The sequence below is a fragment of the Gobio gobio genome (assembly GCF_949357685.1).
Source record: "Gobio gobio genome assembly, chromosome: 1".
NCBI lineage: Eukaryota > Metazoa > Chordata > Actinopteri > Cypriniformes > Gobionidae > Gobio > Gobio gobio.
In genome coordinates this window covers 71,346,873-71,368,911 of record NC_137097.1, presented here as the reverse complement: position 1 = coordinate 71,368,911, position 22,039 = coordinate 71,346,873, and the positions used below count along the sequence as shown (strand labels likewise).

Genomic DNA, 22,039 nt, shown 5'->3' with positions numbered 1-22,039 from the left:
CACCGAGGAGCGCGTCCAGTCGGTGTTGAACTGCTTGAATACGTTCAAACGCAGTACAGCGGTTCCACTGAAATAATTTCAGAGGCTCCTGGGGCATATGGCAGCCGCAGTAACGCCGCTAGGGCTGCTCCTTATGAGACCGCTTCAACACTGGCTACACGACCGAGTCCCGAGATGGGCGTGGCACAGCGGGTCCCTCCGTGTCCAAGTGACGCCGAGATGCCGCCAAACCTTCAGCCCGTGGTCGGACCCTTCATTTCTACGGGCAGGAGTGCCTCTAGAACAAGTGTCCAGGCATTCTGTTGTCTCCACGGATGCCTCATCCACGGGCTGGGGTGCCACGTACAACGGGCTTGCAGTATCGGGTCTGTGGACGGGGCCCCAACTGCAATGGCATATCAATTGCCTGGAGTTGCTGGCGGTTCGTCTTGCTCTCAGCCACCTCAAAGGGTCGCTCAAAGACAAGCACGTTCTGATCCGGACGGACAGCACTGCGGCCGTTGCGTACATCATCAAACAGGGTGGTCTACGCTCCCGCCGCATGTCCCAACTCGCCCGCCATCTCCTTCTGTGGAGTCCGAAGCATCTGAGGTCCCTTCGTGCCATCCACATTCCGGGCCCGCTCAATCGAGCGGCCGACGAGCTATCACGGTTGCCCATGCTGCCCGGGGAGTGGAGACTCCACCCCCAGGTGGTCCAGCTGATTTGGAGTCGCTTGGGGCCGCACAGATCGATCTGTTTGCCGCCCCGACATGACCCACTGCCAGTGGTACTATTCCCTGCCCGGGGGAACCCTCGGCACGGATGCCCTGGCACACAGCTGGCCCCGGGGCCTATGCAAATATGCGTTCCCCCCCAGTGAGCCTTCTTGCACAGACACAGTGCAAGGTCAGGGAGGACGAGGAGCAGCTCCTCTTGGTAGCTCCGTACTGGCCCAACAGGACTTGGTTCCCGGAACTAGTGCTCCTCGCGACAGCACCTCCTTGGCCCATTCCTCTGAGGCAGGACCTTCTGTCTCAGAGATGGGGCACCCTATGGCACCCGCGTCCAGACCTCTGGAAACTCCATGTCTGGTCCCTGGACGGGACGCGGAGGTTCTAGGTGACCTACCGCAAGCGGTAGTCGACACCATCTCTTCCGCCAGAGCCCCCTCTACGAGACGGCTATATGCGTTGAAGTGGAACCTGTTCGTCGACTGGTGCTCTTCTCGCCGAGAAGACCCCCGGAAGTGTTCGATCGGATCTGTGCTATCTTTTCTTCAAGACGGGTTGGAGCGAGGGCTGTCTCCCTCCACCCTCAAGGTATATGTTGCCGCTATCGCCGCAAGCCATGACCTCATTAATGGTGAGTCCTTAGGCAAGCATGATCTGATCGTCAGGTTCCTGAGGGGAGCGAGGAGACTAAATCCTCCTCGCCCTTTCTCTATACCCTCTTGGGACTTGACTCTGGTGCTGACCGCACTGCAGAGGGCGCCCTTCGAGCCTTTACAGTCAGTAGAGCTTAAGATCTTGTCTCTAAAGACAATCCTCCTGATTGCATTGGCCTCAGTTAAGAGGGTAGGGGACCTGCAGGCATTTTCGGTCGACGAATCGTGCCTGGAATTCGGGCCGGGTGATTCTCAGGTGACCCTGAGACCCCGGCCTGGATATGTGCCCAAGGTTCCCACTACTCCCTTCCGGGACCAAGTGGTGAGCCTGCAAGCGCTGCCTTCGGAGGAGGCAGACCCAGCCCTAGTTTTTCTCTGTCCCGTCCGTGCTCTCCGGACTTACGTGGACAGAACGCAAAGCTTCAGGACCTCAGAGCAGCTCTTCATCTGTTACGGAGGACAGCAGAAGGGAAAGGCTGTCTCCAAGCAGAGGATGGCCCACTGGATAGTGGATGCCATCGTCTTGGCGTATGAATCCCAAGACGTGCCCTGCCCGCTCGGGGTTAGAGCTCACTCCACCAGGGGTGTAGCTTCTTCCTGGGCGCTGGCTCGTGGCGCCTCGCTGACAGACATTTGTAGAGCTGCGGGCTGGGCGACACCCAACACGTTCGCTAGGTTTTATAGCCTGCGTGTAGAGCCGGTGGCTTCTCGTATGCTCGCTTCCCATAGTCAGCTTCACTGAAGTGCCCGTTCTAGTGTCGGCTTGCTGCGCCATTCCCTTCCCCTGGAACGGATACGTGCGCTTATTTTCTCCAGTCGAGTTCCCCAGGATTGGCAAACCCTGTTGAGTCCTCCGCACCCCTCGGCAGTCGGATGTGGCGGAGCGTCTGACGCCAGGTCTGGCACTTGTATGCATTGGTGGAACTTGTGTCGGACTGGGGTCCGTATGTCGTGACCCCTACGGCGGTCCCATACATGTATTCTCCACGGTACAGCTCCCTACGGTGAGCTCGTGTCTTTCCCTTGGCAGAGTTCCTCTGCCGTCTCAGTTCGGTGTCGTCCCCCGCCTGTATAGGCCGGGGCCACCTCTGGGACTTCCGTATGTTGTGCTGCCCACGGCCAGCCCATACGTGTTCTCTCCACATGGTAACTCCCTCCGGGCATGATGTGGCTCCCGCAGCGTCCTTCGGGCACGCTTTCCCAGCGTTATCCAATAAGTCTGCTGAATGGGTCTTGCGGAACAGCAGTATGACTCTCCCTGCGTGAATTTCCCCGCCCGCATCAGAACGGGGTCTGAGGGGCTCTCGCTGGGCGCTGGAAGTGGTAGTAACTGTGACGTTTTCCATTGGGATCCCAATTTGTCGGTAATACCGACGTACGTCGTAGTGACCGACTGAAAGGGAACGTCTCGGTTACGTATGGTAACCCTCGTTCCCTGAAGGAGGGAACGGAGACGTACGTCCCGTCGCCACAGTTCCTTACCATCACTGCATGGCCGAGTCACTAGTTCGGCTCCTCAGTGAAAAACGTCAGTGCGATGCTCTCGCTTCCTGTTTATACCCGCGGCGCGGGGCGGAGCGCGAGATGCAAATCTCGCACGCCAATGGCCCATTGGCCTGTTCTCTAAATCTCGAAGCTGATAGGGGCTCTCTAAAGTGATCCCAATTCGTCGGTAATACCGACGTACGTCTCCGTTCCCTCCTTCAGGGAACGAGGGTTACCATACGTAACCGAGACGTTTGTGGTTATTAAGAATAATACAATGATGTGAACTGTTAGGCTTCTGGTCCAAGACTTTAAGAGTTTTTTTTATAAAGAATTGCTAATGGTTTTAGTGATAATTTGTTAATTTGTCCCCAGCTTGTCAGACAATATGTTAGATGTGACATAATCATGGCATCCATAAATAATTTGGCAGCATTAAAAGTAAGTGCATTTCTAATATATCTAAAATTAGCTAAGATAAACTTGACCCTATTGCACACTTTCTTAATATGTGCTTTAAAAGAAAGATTAGAGTCAATAATTACGCCCAAATACTTAAATTGTGGCACAATACTAATGTTTTGACCCGAAATAGTTATATTTGACACAAGGTTACATTGCCTCTTTTTGTTACATTTAATTGGAGGCACGGACGATTTAGCCAATTGGTGATCTGATCCATAGCTATGGTCAGTTTGGCAGCAGCCAGATGTTTTGTTTTGGCATGCACATAAATGACAGTGTCATCCGCATACGTTAGTGTATTAATATCAGGGCAAACTGATGGCAGATCATTAATATATAGACTAAACAAAAGCGGGCCAAGTATAGATCCTTGTGGTACGCCTGTGAATAAATTAAGAACTGATGAACGATGGTTATTCACAGAAACATATTGAGTTCTACCAGTTAAATATGACTTTATCCATTTAATTGCAGAAGGAGAGAAATTAAAAGTAGAGAGTTTAGCAAGAGGGACCTGATGGTTGACTGTGTCAAAAGCTTTACGAAGGTCTAAGAACACAGCGCCAACGACACCTCCCTTGTCAACCATTGCTCGTACAGTCTCTAAAAAGAAACAGTTAGCTGTTTCTGCAGAGTGATGGGCCCTGAAACCAAACTGCATCGGGTGAAGAGTAAATGGACTATTATTAAGGAAAGAGACAAGCTGCTCTGATACAAATTTTTCAACAACCTTGGAGACCACAGGTAGAATACTAATTGGACGGTAGTTAGATATGTTCAGAGGGTCATTTGACTTAAATATGGGAGTTACAATTGCAGTCTTCCAAATAGTTGGAAATATCCCCTCTAATACTGACTGGTTAATAATTTGTGTGATAGGGTAGGCTAGATGTTCATTCAGGGATTTAAGCATTTTAGAATCCATTCCATAAATATATTTTGCTGTTGAGTTTTTAAGAGAATTAATAATTGCCTGAGTTTTAATTTCAGAAATCGGTTGAATACAAAAAGAAGGCTTAGTTTCATCTATTTTAGCAATATCTACAGTTGTTAGAGGAAAATTCTGCGCGATTTCATCCACAGAATTGATAAAATATTCATTAAAAGCAACAGCTATTTGTGCTGGATCTTGTATTAATTTACCTTTCAGGTTCAACTCTAGCTGGTTTCTAAGTCTGTGGCTAATTCCCATCAAATTCTTAATCTGTTCCCAGATCAACTTTGTGTTACCCTTTCCCTCATTAATAATTGTTATAAAAAAATTGGCTTTTGCTTTTCTGATCACTTTGATTACTTGATTACGTAATGAAGTGAACCTAATCCTATCACTATTTAACTTGGTTTTTAATTATCTTTTTAAAGCAGAGTCTCTTTCTTTCATCAGATTAAATATATCCGTACTGAGCCAAGGAAGAGCATTTGTTTTATATTTACCTTTTACCTTTCTAGTGAACTCCTTAACTAGACTTTGTAGCTTAATGGCAAACATCTTGCTGACTTCTTCTATGTTGGTCCCAGTAAATATATTTGTCCATTTGGTCTGCTGTACTGCCCTTTGAAAATTATTCATTCCTTTGAAAATTATCCATTAATAATGATATGTTTGTATAGAAGATTAAGTTGTTTAATTATATATAATTTATATAATTAAAATGTAAGTAAACTTTTTGGCTGGGTATTACATTTTTAAATGAAAGATTAATGAACAGTATATAAATGGAGCTGGGCCATGTCTGGCGTGCTATGCGCATTAGTAACGGCCCGATTCTGCAAGGTAACGATTGATTGATTCGGGGCTGATACACAGGCATCCGATCCGCCCTAAGTGCACTGCAGCAGACGGGAGTGGGCCGAGTGGTAGTCTCCGGCAGGCGAGAATCTAACCGAAACTGGCCTGAGTGTATTTTGCTATCTGGGTCTATTTACAATTCCTATCAGAATGAATGGACAATAGGAGGGTGGCGTGAGGGTTGCTGAATTGTTAAATGTGATTTATATTGAGATTTAATTTTTTTTTTTAAATAAGCTACCCTGCAACACATCCACAACCATTTACACTAATTTGATGAAAGTGTGAACTCGTGAATGAGTAGGCTATTAGCTAATAGGCCTACGAGTTCACACTGGGTGAATTCAGATTGATTGAGACACTTTTTTGCCATTGAGATGACTTGAAAAAAGTGTCCCTCAACCAGAATTCACCCTACATCAGCATTTTGGCCCGAACCCAAAGTAGCCTATCCCCCCGTGATAGAAATCGTCTAGAACTAGACTGCATATTCTGACTTGTGTTGACGTCTAATAAGAGTTTATTAAATCAAAGTGAGGAGATGTGGTGGTGGAAGGATGCTAAAAAACTGTCAACGAATGGTGATAAATCTGCTGTAGCTACACCTCTTATCATTGATTAAATTGATTAACTTAATGTGCCCCACTCGTGTTTAATTAGGTTTAATTATCTGAACGTGCTCCCGAAATGTGTAAATAAAACATCACTTAGTACCCAGCTAACAATGACCTGGCGGTCCACCAGCGTTTTTTGGGCGGCACAAAGTCAGCGGCTTGACACGGTTGGACCTCCGTCGGCACACCATCGGCACGCCGTCCAATCTGAAAATGACGTCGGTCTGCCAGTGTTTTTTGGGTGGCACGCCACCGGAGGTTTGCCGCGGCTGGGCCACCGTCGGTACACCAGTGGCAAAGCCGATTGTCGGTCACTGTCTGTTGTGACACCTTTATTTTATAAAAGTACATTTATTTTATATGTATATTTATTTAATTTATTTTTACAGTTAAAAAGAATCTGAAAGCACTTAATAAAAAATAGTGAGACTGGTTATATGACTAGCAATATTAAGCCAAAGCAAAGCATTTGTATAGAAAAATACTGTCTGCATGCAATCACACTTTAAAATGAAATAATAAGGTTGAGTGTTCCTTAACAAAATAATAAAAAATATTAAACTAATATAATATAAAACTAATATAAAAGTGCCACTTTGTCTCACTATCAAGTGCAGAGGTGGCATTTTGCACCTATGAACTACATATAAATTAATTTTAAATTCATGATTTAATATTAATGAGGTTTTTATGTATGTAATGTTGTAATTCTAGTTTATGTAAATGATGCGTGACTGTGACTTTATTGCGCGTGCGTGTTGAACGGCGGACAGTTGCCATGGAAACGGGGATACGACTCAACTGACAAGCAGCACAACTCCTTGTGTCGCTGTTGTTTTCACTACTTTCAGGTGAGTTTAGTCTTTAAAATCACACAAATAATAGACACAACTGTTCCTGACACCTTCTTACGTGTAATTGACACACTTCTGTTGAATATTTACTTTAAAGAAATGGTTTAGTGTCTTTTGAAAAAGACCGTTAGCATCTCGGCTAAATAACTTATCGATTGAGCTCTTGTTTATGAAAGTTTGAGCTTTTAATCAAATCTTTATGTGAAAATTAGAGGTTTTGATCGTTTTGTAAAGGTTTTGCTGGTAATCTGTCAATGGTATGAGTCAAAAACCTAAAAGTATAAACTGTAATGTTACTGTTAATCGGTGACGTCAATTACATGGAGCGCGAAAATTAGCTGCAAATTGGTAACTTAAACAAAAATAGTAAAAAAATGTTCTGTGATTTCAGGAGGGACTAGATAACCCCTCTACAACAGAGTTGAAGCTCCCAAGATCCCAACATTCCTGAAGGAAGTTCCTGACAGAGAAGTAGGAAACAGGTGAACTGAGGAAGTTCATTAAATAACTTAATATGCATTTATTTTACAGTATTTTTCAAGTAATATCACCATTATTTTACATTATTTTCTTTTCCAAATTTATAAATTTAAAGAAGGCTTTGACATCTAAACGTAAGTGACACTGTATGAGCAATAATTAACAAGTAAACCTAAAAACATAAACTCTTAATAAATTATATTCTGTATATTCTTCTTTCCCTTTTTTGCTTTTCTCCTCTTCTTTAGCTTCTTTCCTTCTAATAAACTGGCATTATATATTAAATATGGTTGGCTTGGTGCTTATGTTCCTAGATTCTTCCATCCTGATGTTCTGCACCACAGCAGAGTTGGAGCGGATCTCCTGTCAAAGAAAATCTCCAATACTCATACGACTAGTAAGTACAATCTCTAACATACACTAATGTTCAAAAGTGTGGGGTTGCTACAGCTTTATATGTTTTTGAAAGATGTCTCTTTTGTGCTTACCAATGCTGCATGTATTTGATTAAAAATACATTAAAAACAGTAATATTGTTACAATGTAAATCAGCTGTTCTCTATGTGAATATATAGTAAAGTGTAATTTATTCCTGTGATGAAAGCTGAATTTATCATCATTCCTCCAGTCTTCAGTGTCACATGATCCTTCACTAATCATTCTCATATGAGGATCTGATGATCAACACGCATTATTATGAGTATTATCAGTGTTGAAAACAGCTTCATGTTTTGTAGAAGCTGTGATACATTTTATTTTTCAGGATTATTTGATGAATAGAAAGTTCAAAAGAGTATATATTTATATCTCTTTTTATTTGAGATATAAACTTTTGTAAAGATTATAAATGTCTGTATGTCTTTTACAAGCGTCTTTACGGTCACTTTGTTTTGATCAGTTTAATGCATCCTTGCTAAATAAAAATATGAATTTCTTTAAAAAGATAATCTTATTGAACCCAAACTTTTGAACAGTAGTGTACACTACCATTTATAGGTTTGGGGTCTGTTTGACAACAACAACAACAACAATAACAAAACTGTGCTACAGTTATATGAGATTAAAAAGTGCACATTATCATCTTTTGCCTGAAATAATATGAACTAATGCTAATCTTTCTCCTGTTACTTCCCTGTTTCTATCTCAGGATGCACAGCAAGGTTACTAGAGATTACGCCAGCTCCAGTTTGATCCAGCCTCACTCACGAAGACTTCAGATGATTGCAACTATAGATGGAAATGCAAAACTGCCAGATATTGTCCTTATATTGTAATCGTTGGCCCGGTTATACAGACAGCTCTTAGATTAAGCCAAGGTTAGGGCTTAGTTCAATTAGGACCATCTCAGTAACTTTTTTAAAATGTGCCTTAGAAAAAAAACATTACTGGTGTGAATCTTGAGACAAAACAATGACACTGGCATATTTTAAGATATATCAGGTCAAGTTGCTTTCAGTTAAAGGCTTAGTTCACACAAAAATGAAATCCTAGGGTGTGTATGACATTGTTCTTTAAGCCAAACACAATCAGAGTCATATTAATACAATTTATTAAATATATTAATTTAATGTCCCTCTTCCAAGCTTTATAATGGTAGTGAATGGCTGTTTCTGTTTTGAAGTCCATAAAAGTGCATCTATCCATCATAAAACACGGCTCTGGGCGGTCTGCCGGAAGCTAGATATTTTACATTATAACATGTTAGATCTGGACATTTTTCTTACACAAACCCATCGATTCGCTTTAGAAAGTCTTGATTAACCCCTGGAGCCGTGTGGAGCACTTTTATAATGGATAGATGCACTTTTTTGAGCTTCAAGTTTTGGGCTGCCATTCACTGCCATTGTAAAGCTTAGAAAAACCAGGATATGTTTTAATATAACTCTGATTGTATTCGTCTGAAAGTAGAATGCAATATACACTAGGGATGACTTGAGGGAGGGTAAATCATGGGGTAATGTTAATTTTTGGGTGAACTATCCCTTTAAGACAGCTCAAACATGCATTTTAGTCCGGGTACTTGCTTAAAGGGATAGTTCACCCAAAAATATAAATCATGTCATTAATTCCTCTCCCTCATGTCGTTCCAAACCCGTAAGACCTTCGTTCATCTTCAGACACAAATAAAGATATTTCTGATGAAATCCGAGAGCTCTCTGTTCCCTCCATAGACAGCAATGTAATTAACACTTTCAAGGGCCAGAAAGAAGTGACTCCAGTGATTCAAATTTAATTTAATGAAGCGACGAGAATACTTTAGTGTGCATAAAAACAAACAAAAAAAACGACTTTAAAGCGATAGTTCACCCAAAAATGAAAATTAGCCCATGATTTACTCTCCCTATATATTTATATAGATATTTTTCTTACACAAATGCGTCGATTCGCTTCAGAAGGCCTTGATAACACCCCAGAGCCGCGTGGAGCAGTTATATGATGGACATATGCACTTTTTATGGACTTCAAAAACGGAGCAACTATTACTGCTATAATAAAGCTTGGATTAGCAAGAACTTTAATATAACTCTGATTGTGTTCGTCTGAAAGAAGAAAGTCATTTACACATTATGACTTGAGGGGGAGTAAATCATGGGGTAATTTTCATTTTTGGGTGAACTATCCCTTTAATCACAATTTTGTTCTGGCCTGCCACTGCCAGTTTCCTACTCAGTGTACATTGTATCCCGCGCATGCGTTGTGGTGCTCACAATAACAGCATCGGCTGCCACAGATCTCGAGAGCGCTGCACTGTTTACAACCAATGTTCCCTCTAAGCTGTGAGCTCTAAGCTCTCTAACGTGCTCGGCCACGCACTTGTGATGCCATGCAGAAAGAATAAAATTAATAATAATAAAATGCGTAGAAGATTGGCACAGGCTAGACCGATATTGTTGAATAAAGTCGTTATTTTTGTGTATTTTTATGCACACTAAAGTATTCTCGTCGCTTCATTAAATTAAATTTGAATCACTGGAGTCACTTCTTTCTGGCCCGATATGAGGGAGAGGAATTAATGACCGGATTTACATTTTTGGGTGAACTATCACTTTAAATCTTGTCTGAAACCGGGCAAGTGTCTTAAAGGAAAGGTTTGGATGGCAGGTTTGCTGATAAATAAACAGGGATATATCAGTACATGTAACTCCGAGAAAGAGTAAACAATGTTCATTTACATACATTATTAACATTGTTACAAAGTGGGTTGAAAATCTGAGAACTTGCTCTAAAGATGTTGAAGGATAGCATAATTGTGTCTGTTTAACTGAACACAACTTTAAACTCATGACTTGCATTATCTTAAAGCTATTGCTATATGGACACCTAGTATTGTAAGACTGTAGCGATGTTATCTTTTGTTCAAACCATGGTTCTCTACTATAGTAAAATTGTAATAATACCAGAGTAAAATTATGTTTATCATATAGTAACCATAGGTTTTGACACCATGGTTACTTTTGTTGTTATGGTTTTACTACAATCATTGATGAACTATGGTTAATTTTGTTAGCTTATGAAAACAAACCATGGATTTACCACAGCCTTGCAATAAAACCATAGTTAATTTTCATAAGGGTACAAATAAACTTAAATTGAATGCTCCTAATTTACTTGACTAATGTTGAATAACAGCATCTGATAAATGTATTATTTAATCTGTTCACTGAAATGTATTTAATAAAAATAAATCTGCAACTGCTATTGAGAGGTCTGCATTGTTTTTCTCCATTATGGACATTTTGGTTAGCTTATGGAACTGATTAAAAACCGTGGACCGACGGTGGGCCGCCAGAAAACATTTGTTATAAACCAGCGGCTCAGTAGCGGACCACTGTCGGAAAAGTGGTGGCTGCCGCTGGTGGTCCGCTAGAATAACGATGAGCAAAATCCCAGCGGGCCGCCGGCGGCAGCCACCGGTGGGCCGCCAACTTTGCCTCCAGTGGTCCGCCACTGGCCCGCTGGTCGTATGTTTGCTGGGTAACGTCTATTCTCAACTGTTTCATTTTTTTTTTTTAAATAACCATACAATCGTAAATATAACTTTTACACGCACATATGTTTTTGTTCGATCTTGCGCTTCACAATGTAAACACACAGACCTGATATAGCCTACGGAAAAGTTTGTGTGGATGAGGTGAATAACACCTTTACTGCTTTCCTTTAACTCTCCTTCTCGATTAGCTGAAGATATGACAGCTAATATCCATTAGATCACACTTACCGTCAGCGATCACCAGTAATACTGACATCAAAACACAGTTCGGTAGATGCATCTTCAAATGTGCGAAATCAAACAAAATGTGGACACTCAACCACCTGCTCACTATAACTGTCGCAGAGATATATTACTGCTAACGGACGCTGCTGGTTGGGGAATGCGGCAGACTAAAACTTCCTTTCACTTTCCTTTTTATTTTCACTTTTAAATTGCCGCAGGGGCGAGTCGAGGCGGAGGATTATTATAGGATAGTCATATCACAGTCACATCACACTGCAACGAATCAATCCGAGAGAAAATGGTCTAATCATTATATAGGCGTGTCCAGGGCTGAAAAGATAAGCTACTGGGGGGACTCTAGGTGGGAATTTGTATAATAATGTAGGCATATCATTTTCTTTTATACTTTCAATGATTTTTCAGATGTACGTAAACATAACATCTATAACCTATAATAATAATAATAATATTAAACACATTGCATGTTTCCTCCAAACAATTGTTTTCTCTTGTATCAAGGCACATGGAAGGTCAATGAACAATACGGATTGTGTGCGGCATAAACACATGATCTCTGCTTGGAGATTATTACCGGTTTAATTTTGACCTAATTAAAGATAGGCTACATTGTGTAGTAATCTGCATATGTCATGCATGCAGAATTTAACAGGTCACACAAACCTTTTGAAAAAAACATTTGTCCTCAGGTTAAAGAAAACGAATGTTTTGGATCCGTTTAGTGCTTTGAAAATCAGCATTTACTAAACACATTTAAAGGTGAATCCAGTTGTAACACTTTTTGTTATGATTTATTTACACAATTATTTATGATCAGGTTGAAGAATATATATCTAATTTTAGTATATTGTATGAGTTTCAGTCTGGTTTTAGGAGGATGCACTCCACAGATACTATAATATTGTTTCAGATCATATAAGAAAGGAAATGGATAAAGGCAAATTAAGCAGGATGGTGTTGCTGGATTTGCAAAAAGCTTTTGATACAATTGATAACAGTATTCTTCTTAAAGTAAAAGCAATGGGGTTTAGTAATAAGGCCTGTAAATGGATGAAGTCTTAACTTTTAAATAGGTGTCAAATAGTGGATTTAAATGGGGTACTTTCTGTTGTTGTTGTTTATATATATATATATATATATATATATACCCTTGTGGTGTTCCACAGGGGAGTGTTTTAGCAATTCTGGGTTCTAAATCAAATTCAGAAAAAGATCCTGGAAGTGGCTTCACCGAAATAACAGTGTAGGCTACATTGAGCATTCTTGTCTGCCGATGGCTTTCCTATATCACATTAAACTCAAAACTACATCATATTGAGGAAGTAGCCTAAGCTGGGTTGTAATCGACGTCTCATCTCTCCTAACAAAACCGTGGTAAAATAACTAAATAAACCATTTCAAATCCTTTTCATTGTATACAATTTTGCAAAAATTCCTCTTCAAATGGAATATCCATTTAGCTGACAGTGAACGCTGTGAGCTTCTGTTCAGTACAGTGGGAGACGAAGGAGTTTAGAGAGTCTCCAACATAAACACCCTGTGACAAATGTGGGGTGGAGCACCTGTATAGCCTTCATACTGCACAGCACTGCCGCTGGTCTCATAACATCTAATCCTGGCCAAGTTAAATACTTTGTGTAGGAATCTGTAGGAATTTAACAAGTCACACAAACATTTTAAAAACACTTCAGTTTAAAGAATAGCTAGATTTGTTTTAATCAGCATCATATATATATATATATATATATATATATATATATATATATATATATATATATATACACATAAAACATTTCTGGGGGGTTTTAACAGTACAAAACTATTTACATTAATTAAGATAGGTCTAATATCAATATACCCATCCCAACTTTTCTTTTTTTTTTTTATACAGTCCATGTTGTTTCAGTTTTGCAGAAAAGTGTGCCTAAAGTGTGTGAGATAAATCTGAAATGATAATTTCAGTCATTGTTGATCATATTTGTGGTTCCACTAAATCAGGCTGAGTTTCCTCCTGCTCTCCAGCCTTCAGAGGACTCATCTCTTGTTCTTTTGCTGTGATCTGTTTTTTCTGTGATCTGTCTGCTGGAGTTTGTCTGGATTTCACCATGTTCTGCATTCAGGGAGAGAAATTTAAACAATTTCTATGGTTTTTGTAGAATCTCATGGGTTTTGTATATTGTAATAAATAAAAAATTCTGTTGCAGGTCACTGGATTTTAAATCACTGCAGCCTTAAAAAAAAAATGACACTAACCTGACAAGACTTCAGACATTTTGCTACACCTGTGAGGTCAGAACAGAGAGAAAACATATTAGTGGATCTGTTGATTATTTCTCTGAAATAAAATTAGGAACTAATCATTCATCTAAGCCATCAATAACTTTTAATATCAATAACTGTTGTTACATGGATCTCTCAGAATGATTTGAATGGTAACTCTTAAGTGTTTTGATTATAACACACAGTAACAATGTTCAACCCATTTCAACTTTCAACTGCTTATATGGAAACATACAGTTCAGGGAGATGAACTTATAACTTATAATTCATACCTATACTTATAACTTTTCACTTATAACTTATAACTTTTTACTTATAATACTTATACTTATAACTTATAACTTTTAATTCATGCTCACTGTGAGCAGCTGTCACTGAGTTACACTCATTTCAGGATTAAAGTAGTCAAGGAGGATGTTTAAGGGTTGTAAAAGAGTAAATGGCAGATGGGGTCTGGGATAAATCGGGTCTATTCAGCTACACTTATATCGAGTGTGTTCTGAGCTTTACAGGGAATCAAAACACACAAACAGAGACACACACTACAATCTATTTTAAATTAGTGAAAGAATCAGACTTCAGACATTTTCACTGCAGCTACAACAGAAACTAAAGGAAGGATAATTTATTAAATTAATTGGGACGTGATTGAGAGATTGTAATCGAAACAATTGTAGGGGAGAGTGGGTACGGTTGCAACATTGCTCATTCCTTCAATCAGGAATGAGCTAGAGTGATGATACTCATACTATACATATGCTCATTTCTGGAAGAAAGAAACGGTGTGGGTGGGTAGCTGACAGATTTGGGTTTAGTGTATTATAATTTTGGCTTTCCAATAAAAACGGACTCTGAGAAACTTAAGTAAATGCAAAAAGTGTTGCAACCACTCTCCCCTACTTTATACTCACCAGATGGAAATAATCCAGAAATCAGCAGAGATACGGCAAAGAAACACTCAGAGGGAAAGACAACAAATCTCAGATCTTCCACTGCACGGACACCATTCACTGACAAAGAAAAGAAGAGTGATACATTTACTTTTTTAATATTATCATCACTGTTTTGAGAAATGGATGCAATCTAAGCAATATTTTATAATTAGTCCAGATAGATACATATGAATTCAGCTACGTTTAATTAAAACAAGTTTGAAAAGGTGATTTCTGCCTCATTATACTTTAAAGTATTTCGGCACTCAGTCATGCAAGATTAAAACCATGTTAAAATAACCTGTTTTATAATTTACTATGAACTTTTATATCATCTCAAATTATTTTTAAAATATTGTAAATTAAAGTGTTGTGTTCACTCACCTGTTTTCAGTATCAGTTCTGTCATCAGTGTAACAGAGGCCAGTAAGACGACAACAACTGATCCAAACAGATACACAGGGACAACACGGGGGAAAACTGAAATGCAAGTTTAAACATTTAATATTAAGTTCAAACAAAATGATTGCATCGATTTACCTTGAGCAACATAAACATTTACGGAGCTCCTAAAGGGACATGGTGGTGGAAAAAAATATGATATGTTTTGTGTTCCCTCGAGAAACTTTGAGTTCATTTGCGAGCGAACGCAAAAGCATTGACTTACTATTTTTCCTCCCATCTCATTTTTTTTCTACCACCATGTCCCTTTAGGGGCTCCATAAAAAATGTTAAAAGCCCATTAAAACAAAATAACAAAGTTTTCAGATTAGTAAGTTTAATATTTTATTTCAAATTCAGAGAAAATGAGACCACATTGAAAATAACCATAAAGAAACAACTAAAACATTAATTTTGCGTCTTGTTTGCTTGAATTAATGTATTTCATCACTGAACTGACTTGTGCTAAATAATGACACTATTGTCTTTTAGAGCTGATTTAGAGAAGAATATCTCCATATAGTTGAGTTTAGTTGATTCTGCTAATTTTCTGTCTATCACTTTAAAGCTACGTTGACTCAATTTGTATTGTATAAAGTGTTATTGAAATCAAGGAGACTTGACTTGACTCAGTATTTCATATCTTATAACCATTTGTATTTTTAATTTGCATGGTGTATAATATGATTGATTTCAGATCTTAAAATATGTTTATTCAATTAGTGTATCCTGTTTTATTGTGTTGTAGTGTGCAACTGATATATGAAGTATGTTTAAATCCCTTTATGGGCCCTATCATACACCCGGCGCAATGCGGCACCAGGCACGACGCAAGTGTTTTCTATTAGTTTCAGCCTGACACAGTTATCCTTTTCACGTCCAGTGTCATGTTGTTTAAATAACAAATGTATTTGCGCCAATTTGTGCGCCCATGGGTGTGCTGGTCTGAAAACCAGGTGTGTTAGTTGGGGACACTACATTTTTCAACTAAATATCCAAATAAAACTAATTAGTAAATTAAATTAACCATATAACTAAATTACTGATCTATTGATTCTGACTCCTGAATTACTGAATTACTGATAATTCTGATTCTGAATTACTGATCTACTGATTCTGACTCCTGCTTCCTGCTTCGCTACTGTTCGGACGCTCTTGCTTACTGCTCCGCGCTTTGCTCTATCGCTTCTATATTTTATCTCATAATTTCGACTTCAGCAAATCAGCACAGTGCTCAAACGACAAAGCTTGACTCCAATGATAAAATTAGAAACTCTGGTGACTGAATTACTAAACAAAAAGCGGAATATTTCAACCGACCAGCCTCCCACTGCCTTCAGCTTACATTCCGGAGAAGGAAAAATACAGCTGCCTACATTCAAAAGGATAAGAAAATGCCTCTTCTAGAATCTACTTGCTGCACAAACTGCCACAGACTTTTACAAAGGATTGCAATTCTTGAAACAAAGTTATTTGCGGAACCATCCAACCTGACGAATCACACAGCAGCCATTCATCATGAACGCCCTCTGCACACTGCCGGTGAGTCCCATAAATGTAGTGCTACTCAACATGTAGAGAAACAAGTAACTGATCAACACACTAATCGATGGAACAAACAGGGAGCAAGACCAAAAGGCACTCGAGACATCAGATTGTCACGAGCATCACATATTGCCGCAATAGCATGCTCTACCCCAGACACAAGGATTGCAAACACTAGTTTCCTACCACCAAATATACATCTTAAAAACAGATTTGAAGTGCTAATGAATGTGGGTGAGGAATCCCCAAACGTGATGAATGTGACCGAACACAGATTGAATCAGCCCGCAGCTAACACTAATGCTAACAGGCGCTCAAGGTCAAGCAGACAGCGGCCCTCAGCTCAGTGCGCAGCCGAGCCCAGGACTCTGATAGTGGGCGATTCCACAATCAGAAACATTAGCAGCAGGGATACAACTACATGCTGCCTTCCACAAGCAACAGTCTCTGATGTAAACAGGGAACTTAAGAACATTCTGATGAAACATAAGACTGCAAATCGTCTTATCATTCATGTGGGAAAAAACGATATTCAGAGAGAGGAGTCAGAACTCCTTAAGAGGGATTTCAATGAACTTTTTGAAACACTTAGAAAACTGAAAGTTCAGCCGTTCATCAGTGGACCACTTCCAGCAAAAGGAACAAATAGGTTCTCACGGCTACTTGGGCTTAATACATGGCTGCAAAAAACCTGCAACATGAAGGGAGTGAACTTTATCGACAACTTTAATCTCTTCTGGAGTCAGAGACAACTGTTTACATCAAATGGCCTCCACCCAAACAAACTCGGTGCAAGAGTGCTAAAGGACAATATTTATTTTTCCCTTCATCATCCTTCAGCTGTGTGTGCTAACCCACTCAACCTGGGTGGCACACACACACCAGTACAGAGTATGGACGATCACAGGACTTCATTTCAGCATCTGAATGGACATGCGGTTGATAAACCCCACAAGGACAATGATAACACCACGCAGCCACAACAACCACTTCTCATGGACATACTCCCAGCAGAGCCCCGCCCTCAGAGCTCACCACAGATAGACTGTGACGGATTAGAACAGCTCGAAGTGACACAGATCGAGGCACTAAACAGTAACATCTCAGCCCGGACTGTGGAGTCTGTGGATGCAAAAAATCTGGTAAAAATGGGGACCATCGGGGGTGAGACTGAGACTGATGAACTCTTACAACTTATATGTGGTATAAACAATAGGCTGGATGAAATGTCTAAGTCACTCCTTGAACCGGACGATAACATATTGCAGTTTCCGGTAACACCAGAGAAACAGCCCCCCTCACCAGACATGTTATTCCTCTCTACAGCATCCCCACTTCTGAGCTTCACAGAGAAAATGGATTTTGTTTATACTGGAATCAGACAATCACACTCGATCGCTGCGAGCCCACAGATATCATCCAAAGAACGTCGAGCCCCACAACCACCAAAGACTGTGGGCCCAGCTCGCTCTGCCCCTCCTCCTGTGAGATTTCTTCGGTCACAACGCCAGGGCACACACCCTCCTCCATCTGCACCAAAAACAACTGATACCAGCTCTCAGTGACGTGTTCTGGGTCCTCGCAACGTCAACAGCAATCTTATCAAATGTTTACAAAACATGCATGAGCCCAGTGTGTCTCTATCTTTCTCTATTTCTGTTCTATTATGTGATAGAAAGTCTAAGGCCATTTCAGGCCGTATGGCAAACCCATCTAATCTGCTGCCTGTTACTTGTCAAACTAAGATTACTGTGGGGGAAAAAAATTAAAATTAATACTGTTAAGTTAGCACTTTTAAACATCCGTTCACTTAAAAACAAATCATTTCTAGTCAACGACTTAATATCCACAAACAACCTAGATTTTTTGCTTCTAAATGAAACGTGGCTAGAAGACAGCTGCAGTGCAACAGTCCTCAATGAAACAGCCCCTCTTAACTTTACTTTTATGAGTGTCTGCAGACCAGTCAGAAGGGGTGGAGGGGTCGCAGCTCTATTTAAAGATGTTTATCAATGTAAGCAAATATCATTTGGTGACTATTTGTCTCTAGAATATCTGGGCATTGTGCTAAAAGGTGCACCATGCATCCTGCTTATCATTATTTATAGGCCTCCGAAATATTCTCCGGCCTTTATTGATGACTTAACAGAGCTGTTATCAGCAATCTCATCTGAGTATGACTGTTTTGCTATTGCTGGGGATTTTAACATTCACATTGACAATGCTGAATCCAGTACAACAAAAGATCTCATGACTGTTCTTAACACTTTTGATTTGACACAACATGTACACGGACCCACACATGATCGTGGACACACTCTAGATTTACTCATCAGTAAGGGTCTAAACATTTCACCGATAGTTATTAAGGATGTGGCACTGTCTGATCATTTCTGTATTTTCTTTGATATATCAATCTCTCCTGCCATTGAAACTAGATCTGTCTCTGTCAAAAAGAGATGCTTAAATGAGAACACTAGTGTGCTGTTTATGAAGGCTATATCTCTAACACCAAGCATATCTGCAAACTCTGTTGATCTTCTCATTGACTCTTTTAACTCAAAAGTTAAGAGTGTAATTGATGATATTGCTCCTGTGAAAGTCAGAAAAAAGAGTGGCAAACAAAAAGCGCCTTGGAGAAACTCAACAGCAGTGCAATTAATGAAAAGACAATGCAGGAAATCTGAACGCATGTGGCGAAAGACAAAACTTGTAGTCCATTACAACATCTATAAAAACAGTCTTCGTGCTTTCAATGTGGAACTAGGCAAAGCTAGACAGACCTTCTTCTCAAATATCATAAACAGAAACATAAACAACACACGCACTCTTTTTGCTACTGTTGAGAGACTAACAAACCCGCAGAGTCACATTCCCAATGAAATGCTCTCAGACAGCAAATGCAGTGAGTTTGCTTCCTTCTTCTCCGAGAAAATCATTAATATCAGAAATGCGATCAGCACATCGTTAAGTTGCTCTGAGGTGTGTCAGATCAGACCACAACCTCATAAAGTTATTATGACTGATTTCGAAGCAATTGATGGTAAAATTTTAGAAGAAACGGTACAGCACCTTAAAACATCAACCTGCGCCCTTGACACACTCCCCACTTCTTTTTTCAAAAGTGTGTTTAACTGTTTAGAAGCAGATCTCCTAGAAGTGGTAAATGCCTCACTTCTTTCTGGGACTTTTCCAAACTCCCTTAAAACTGCAGTAGTAAAGCCTCTCCTTAAAAAGAGAAATCTGGATAACTCCATATTGAGCAACTACAGACCAATCTCAAATCTCCCCTTCACAGGCAAGATCATTGAAAAAGTTGTTTTCAGTCAGCTGAACAAATTCTTGAACTCAAACGGATACTTTGACAATTTTCAATCTGGTTTCCGACCACATCACAGCACAGAGACAGCGCTCATAAAGATAATAAATGATATTCGCCTCAATACAGATACAGGCAAAACATCGATTCTGGTACTACTGGACCTCAGTGCTGCATTCGACACTGCTGACCACAATTTACTTCTTGACAGGCTAGAAAATTGGGTTGGGCTTTCTGGAATGGTCCTCAAATGGTTCAGGTCATACTTAGAAGGGAGAGGTTATTATGTGAGTATAGTTGACCATAAGTCTGAGTGGACATCCATGACATCAATTCTTGCACCACTCCTATTCAACCTGTATATGCTGCCACTCAGCCAAATAATGAAACATAACAAAATGGCTTACCACAGCTATGCTGACGACACCCAGATCTACTTAGCCCTATCACCTAATGACTACAGCCCCATTGACTCTCTATGTAAATGCATTGATGAAGTTAACAGTTGGATGTGCCAAAACTTTCTTCAGTTAAACAAAGACAAAACTGAAATCACTACATTAGGAAACAAAGATGAAATTCTCAAGGTGAACGCATATCTTGAGGCTAAAGGTCTAAAATAAAAAAAATCAAGTCAGGAATCTTGGTGTGATTTTGGAGTCAGACCTGAGTTTCAGTAGTCATGTCAAAGCAATAACTAAATCAGCTTACTATCATCTGAAAAATATTGCAAGAATTAGAAGCTTTATTTCCAGGCAAGACTTAGAGAAACTCGTTCATGCTTTTATCACCAGCAGGGTGGATTATTGTAATGGTCTTCTCACTGGCCTTCCCAAAAAGACCATTAGAAAGCTGCAGCTCATACAGAAGAACGCTGCTGCCAGGATTCTGAGCAGAATCAGAAAATATGACCATATCACACCAGTCCTCAGGTCTTTACACTGGCTTCCAGTTACATTTAGGATAGATTTTAAAGTACTATTACTTGTATATAAATCACTAAATGACCTAGGACCTCAATACATTGCAGATATGCTGATTAAATACAAACCCAAAAGATCACTCAGATCATCAGGATCAAGTCAATTAGAAATACCAAGGGTTCACTCAAAGCAAGGAGAGTCTGCTTTTAGCTATTATGCCAGCCGTAGCTGGAACCAGCTTCCTGAACAGATCAAATGTGCTCCAACAGTAGCCACTTTCAAATCCAGACTCAAAACACATCTGTTCAGCTGTGCATTTACTGAATGAGCTGTGCCACTGTACGTCCGACTGATTGCACCTTATCTTATGCATTTACTCAATGAGCTCTGTGCTTTGTCCGAACTGCTTGCACTTTAATTATGTGTTTCATTTTAACCCTGTTTTATTTTTATTTTTTAATTATACTTTTATTTTTAATTATTTTTTATTTTGTTAAGGCTGTCTGGGTGGAAGAGGTTGAGAGACGGGGGAGCGATAAATCGAAATCCCTCCGCGCGAGGACGATCCGTTTAGATCTGCTCTGACGGATAGATCTGTATAGCCTTGGTGGTAAGAGGAAGGACCGTGTAGATCCGCTCTGACAGTCGAACAAAGTAGAGATAGCCCTGGTGTTCCTGTCCAGGAAGATTTGTCTGTAAGGGTAATGTTTAAATGCACAGTTACCTGACAAATATTTTTTGAGTTCTCCCTCCGGTGCGAGGAAGACCCGTTTAGATCTGCTCTGACGGGTAAAACATCTATAGAGAACGCCCTCAAGTTAGGCCAAGAAGATTTGTCTGTGAGGGTACTGTCTAAACGCACAGTTACCTGACAAATATTTTTAAAGTAAACCTGACTCTCCATTATCTTCCACCCCAGATAGGGGATTTCATCTTTATTTTTATTTCCTTTTAATTTCCTTTTAATTCATATTATAACTATTATACTATATATATTTTTATTTTATTCACTTATAACTATTTTAACTTCATTTCTGTGTAAAGCACTTTGAATTGCAACTGTGTATGAAATGTGCTATACAAATAAACTTGCCTTGCCTTGCCTTGCCATCTAATTACTGATCTAAAGCCCACATTGTCACTGTATGATCATTTAAAAGAGCTGAAGACATCCCCGTTTTCTCCGGAGCGGCTGTACGGCCGAATAAAATAATGCTACATTATTTTCCTGTTTAACACTGTGAAGCTGCTTTGAAACAATCTGCATTGTAAAAAGCGCTATATAAATAAAGTTGACTTGACTTCAGGCGCA

The 22,039-nt window shown here is 40.1% G+C and overlaps 1 protein-coding gene across 1 annotated transcript in view; it reads right to left on the bottom strand.

Moving 5' to 3' along the window:
* The window catches only part of LOC307122935 (uncharacterized protein), a gene marked incomplete at both ends in the record, with an annotated part of 85,285 nt that extends 73,961 nt beyond the window's left edge, over positions 1 to 11,324 (bottom strand). Inside the window, one exon of the mRNA XM_079811271.1 lies at positions 11,273 to 11,324. Within this exon, the coding sequence (XP_079667397.1) occupies positions 11,273 to 11,324 (52 nt within the window). The remainder of the gene's footprint in view (positions 1 to 11,272) is intronic.
* Between the last annotated feature and the right edge of the window lie 10,715 nt (positions 11,325 to 22,039).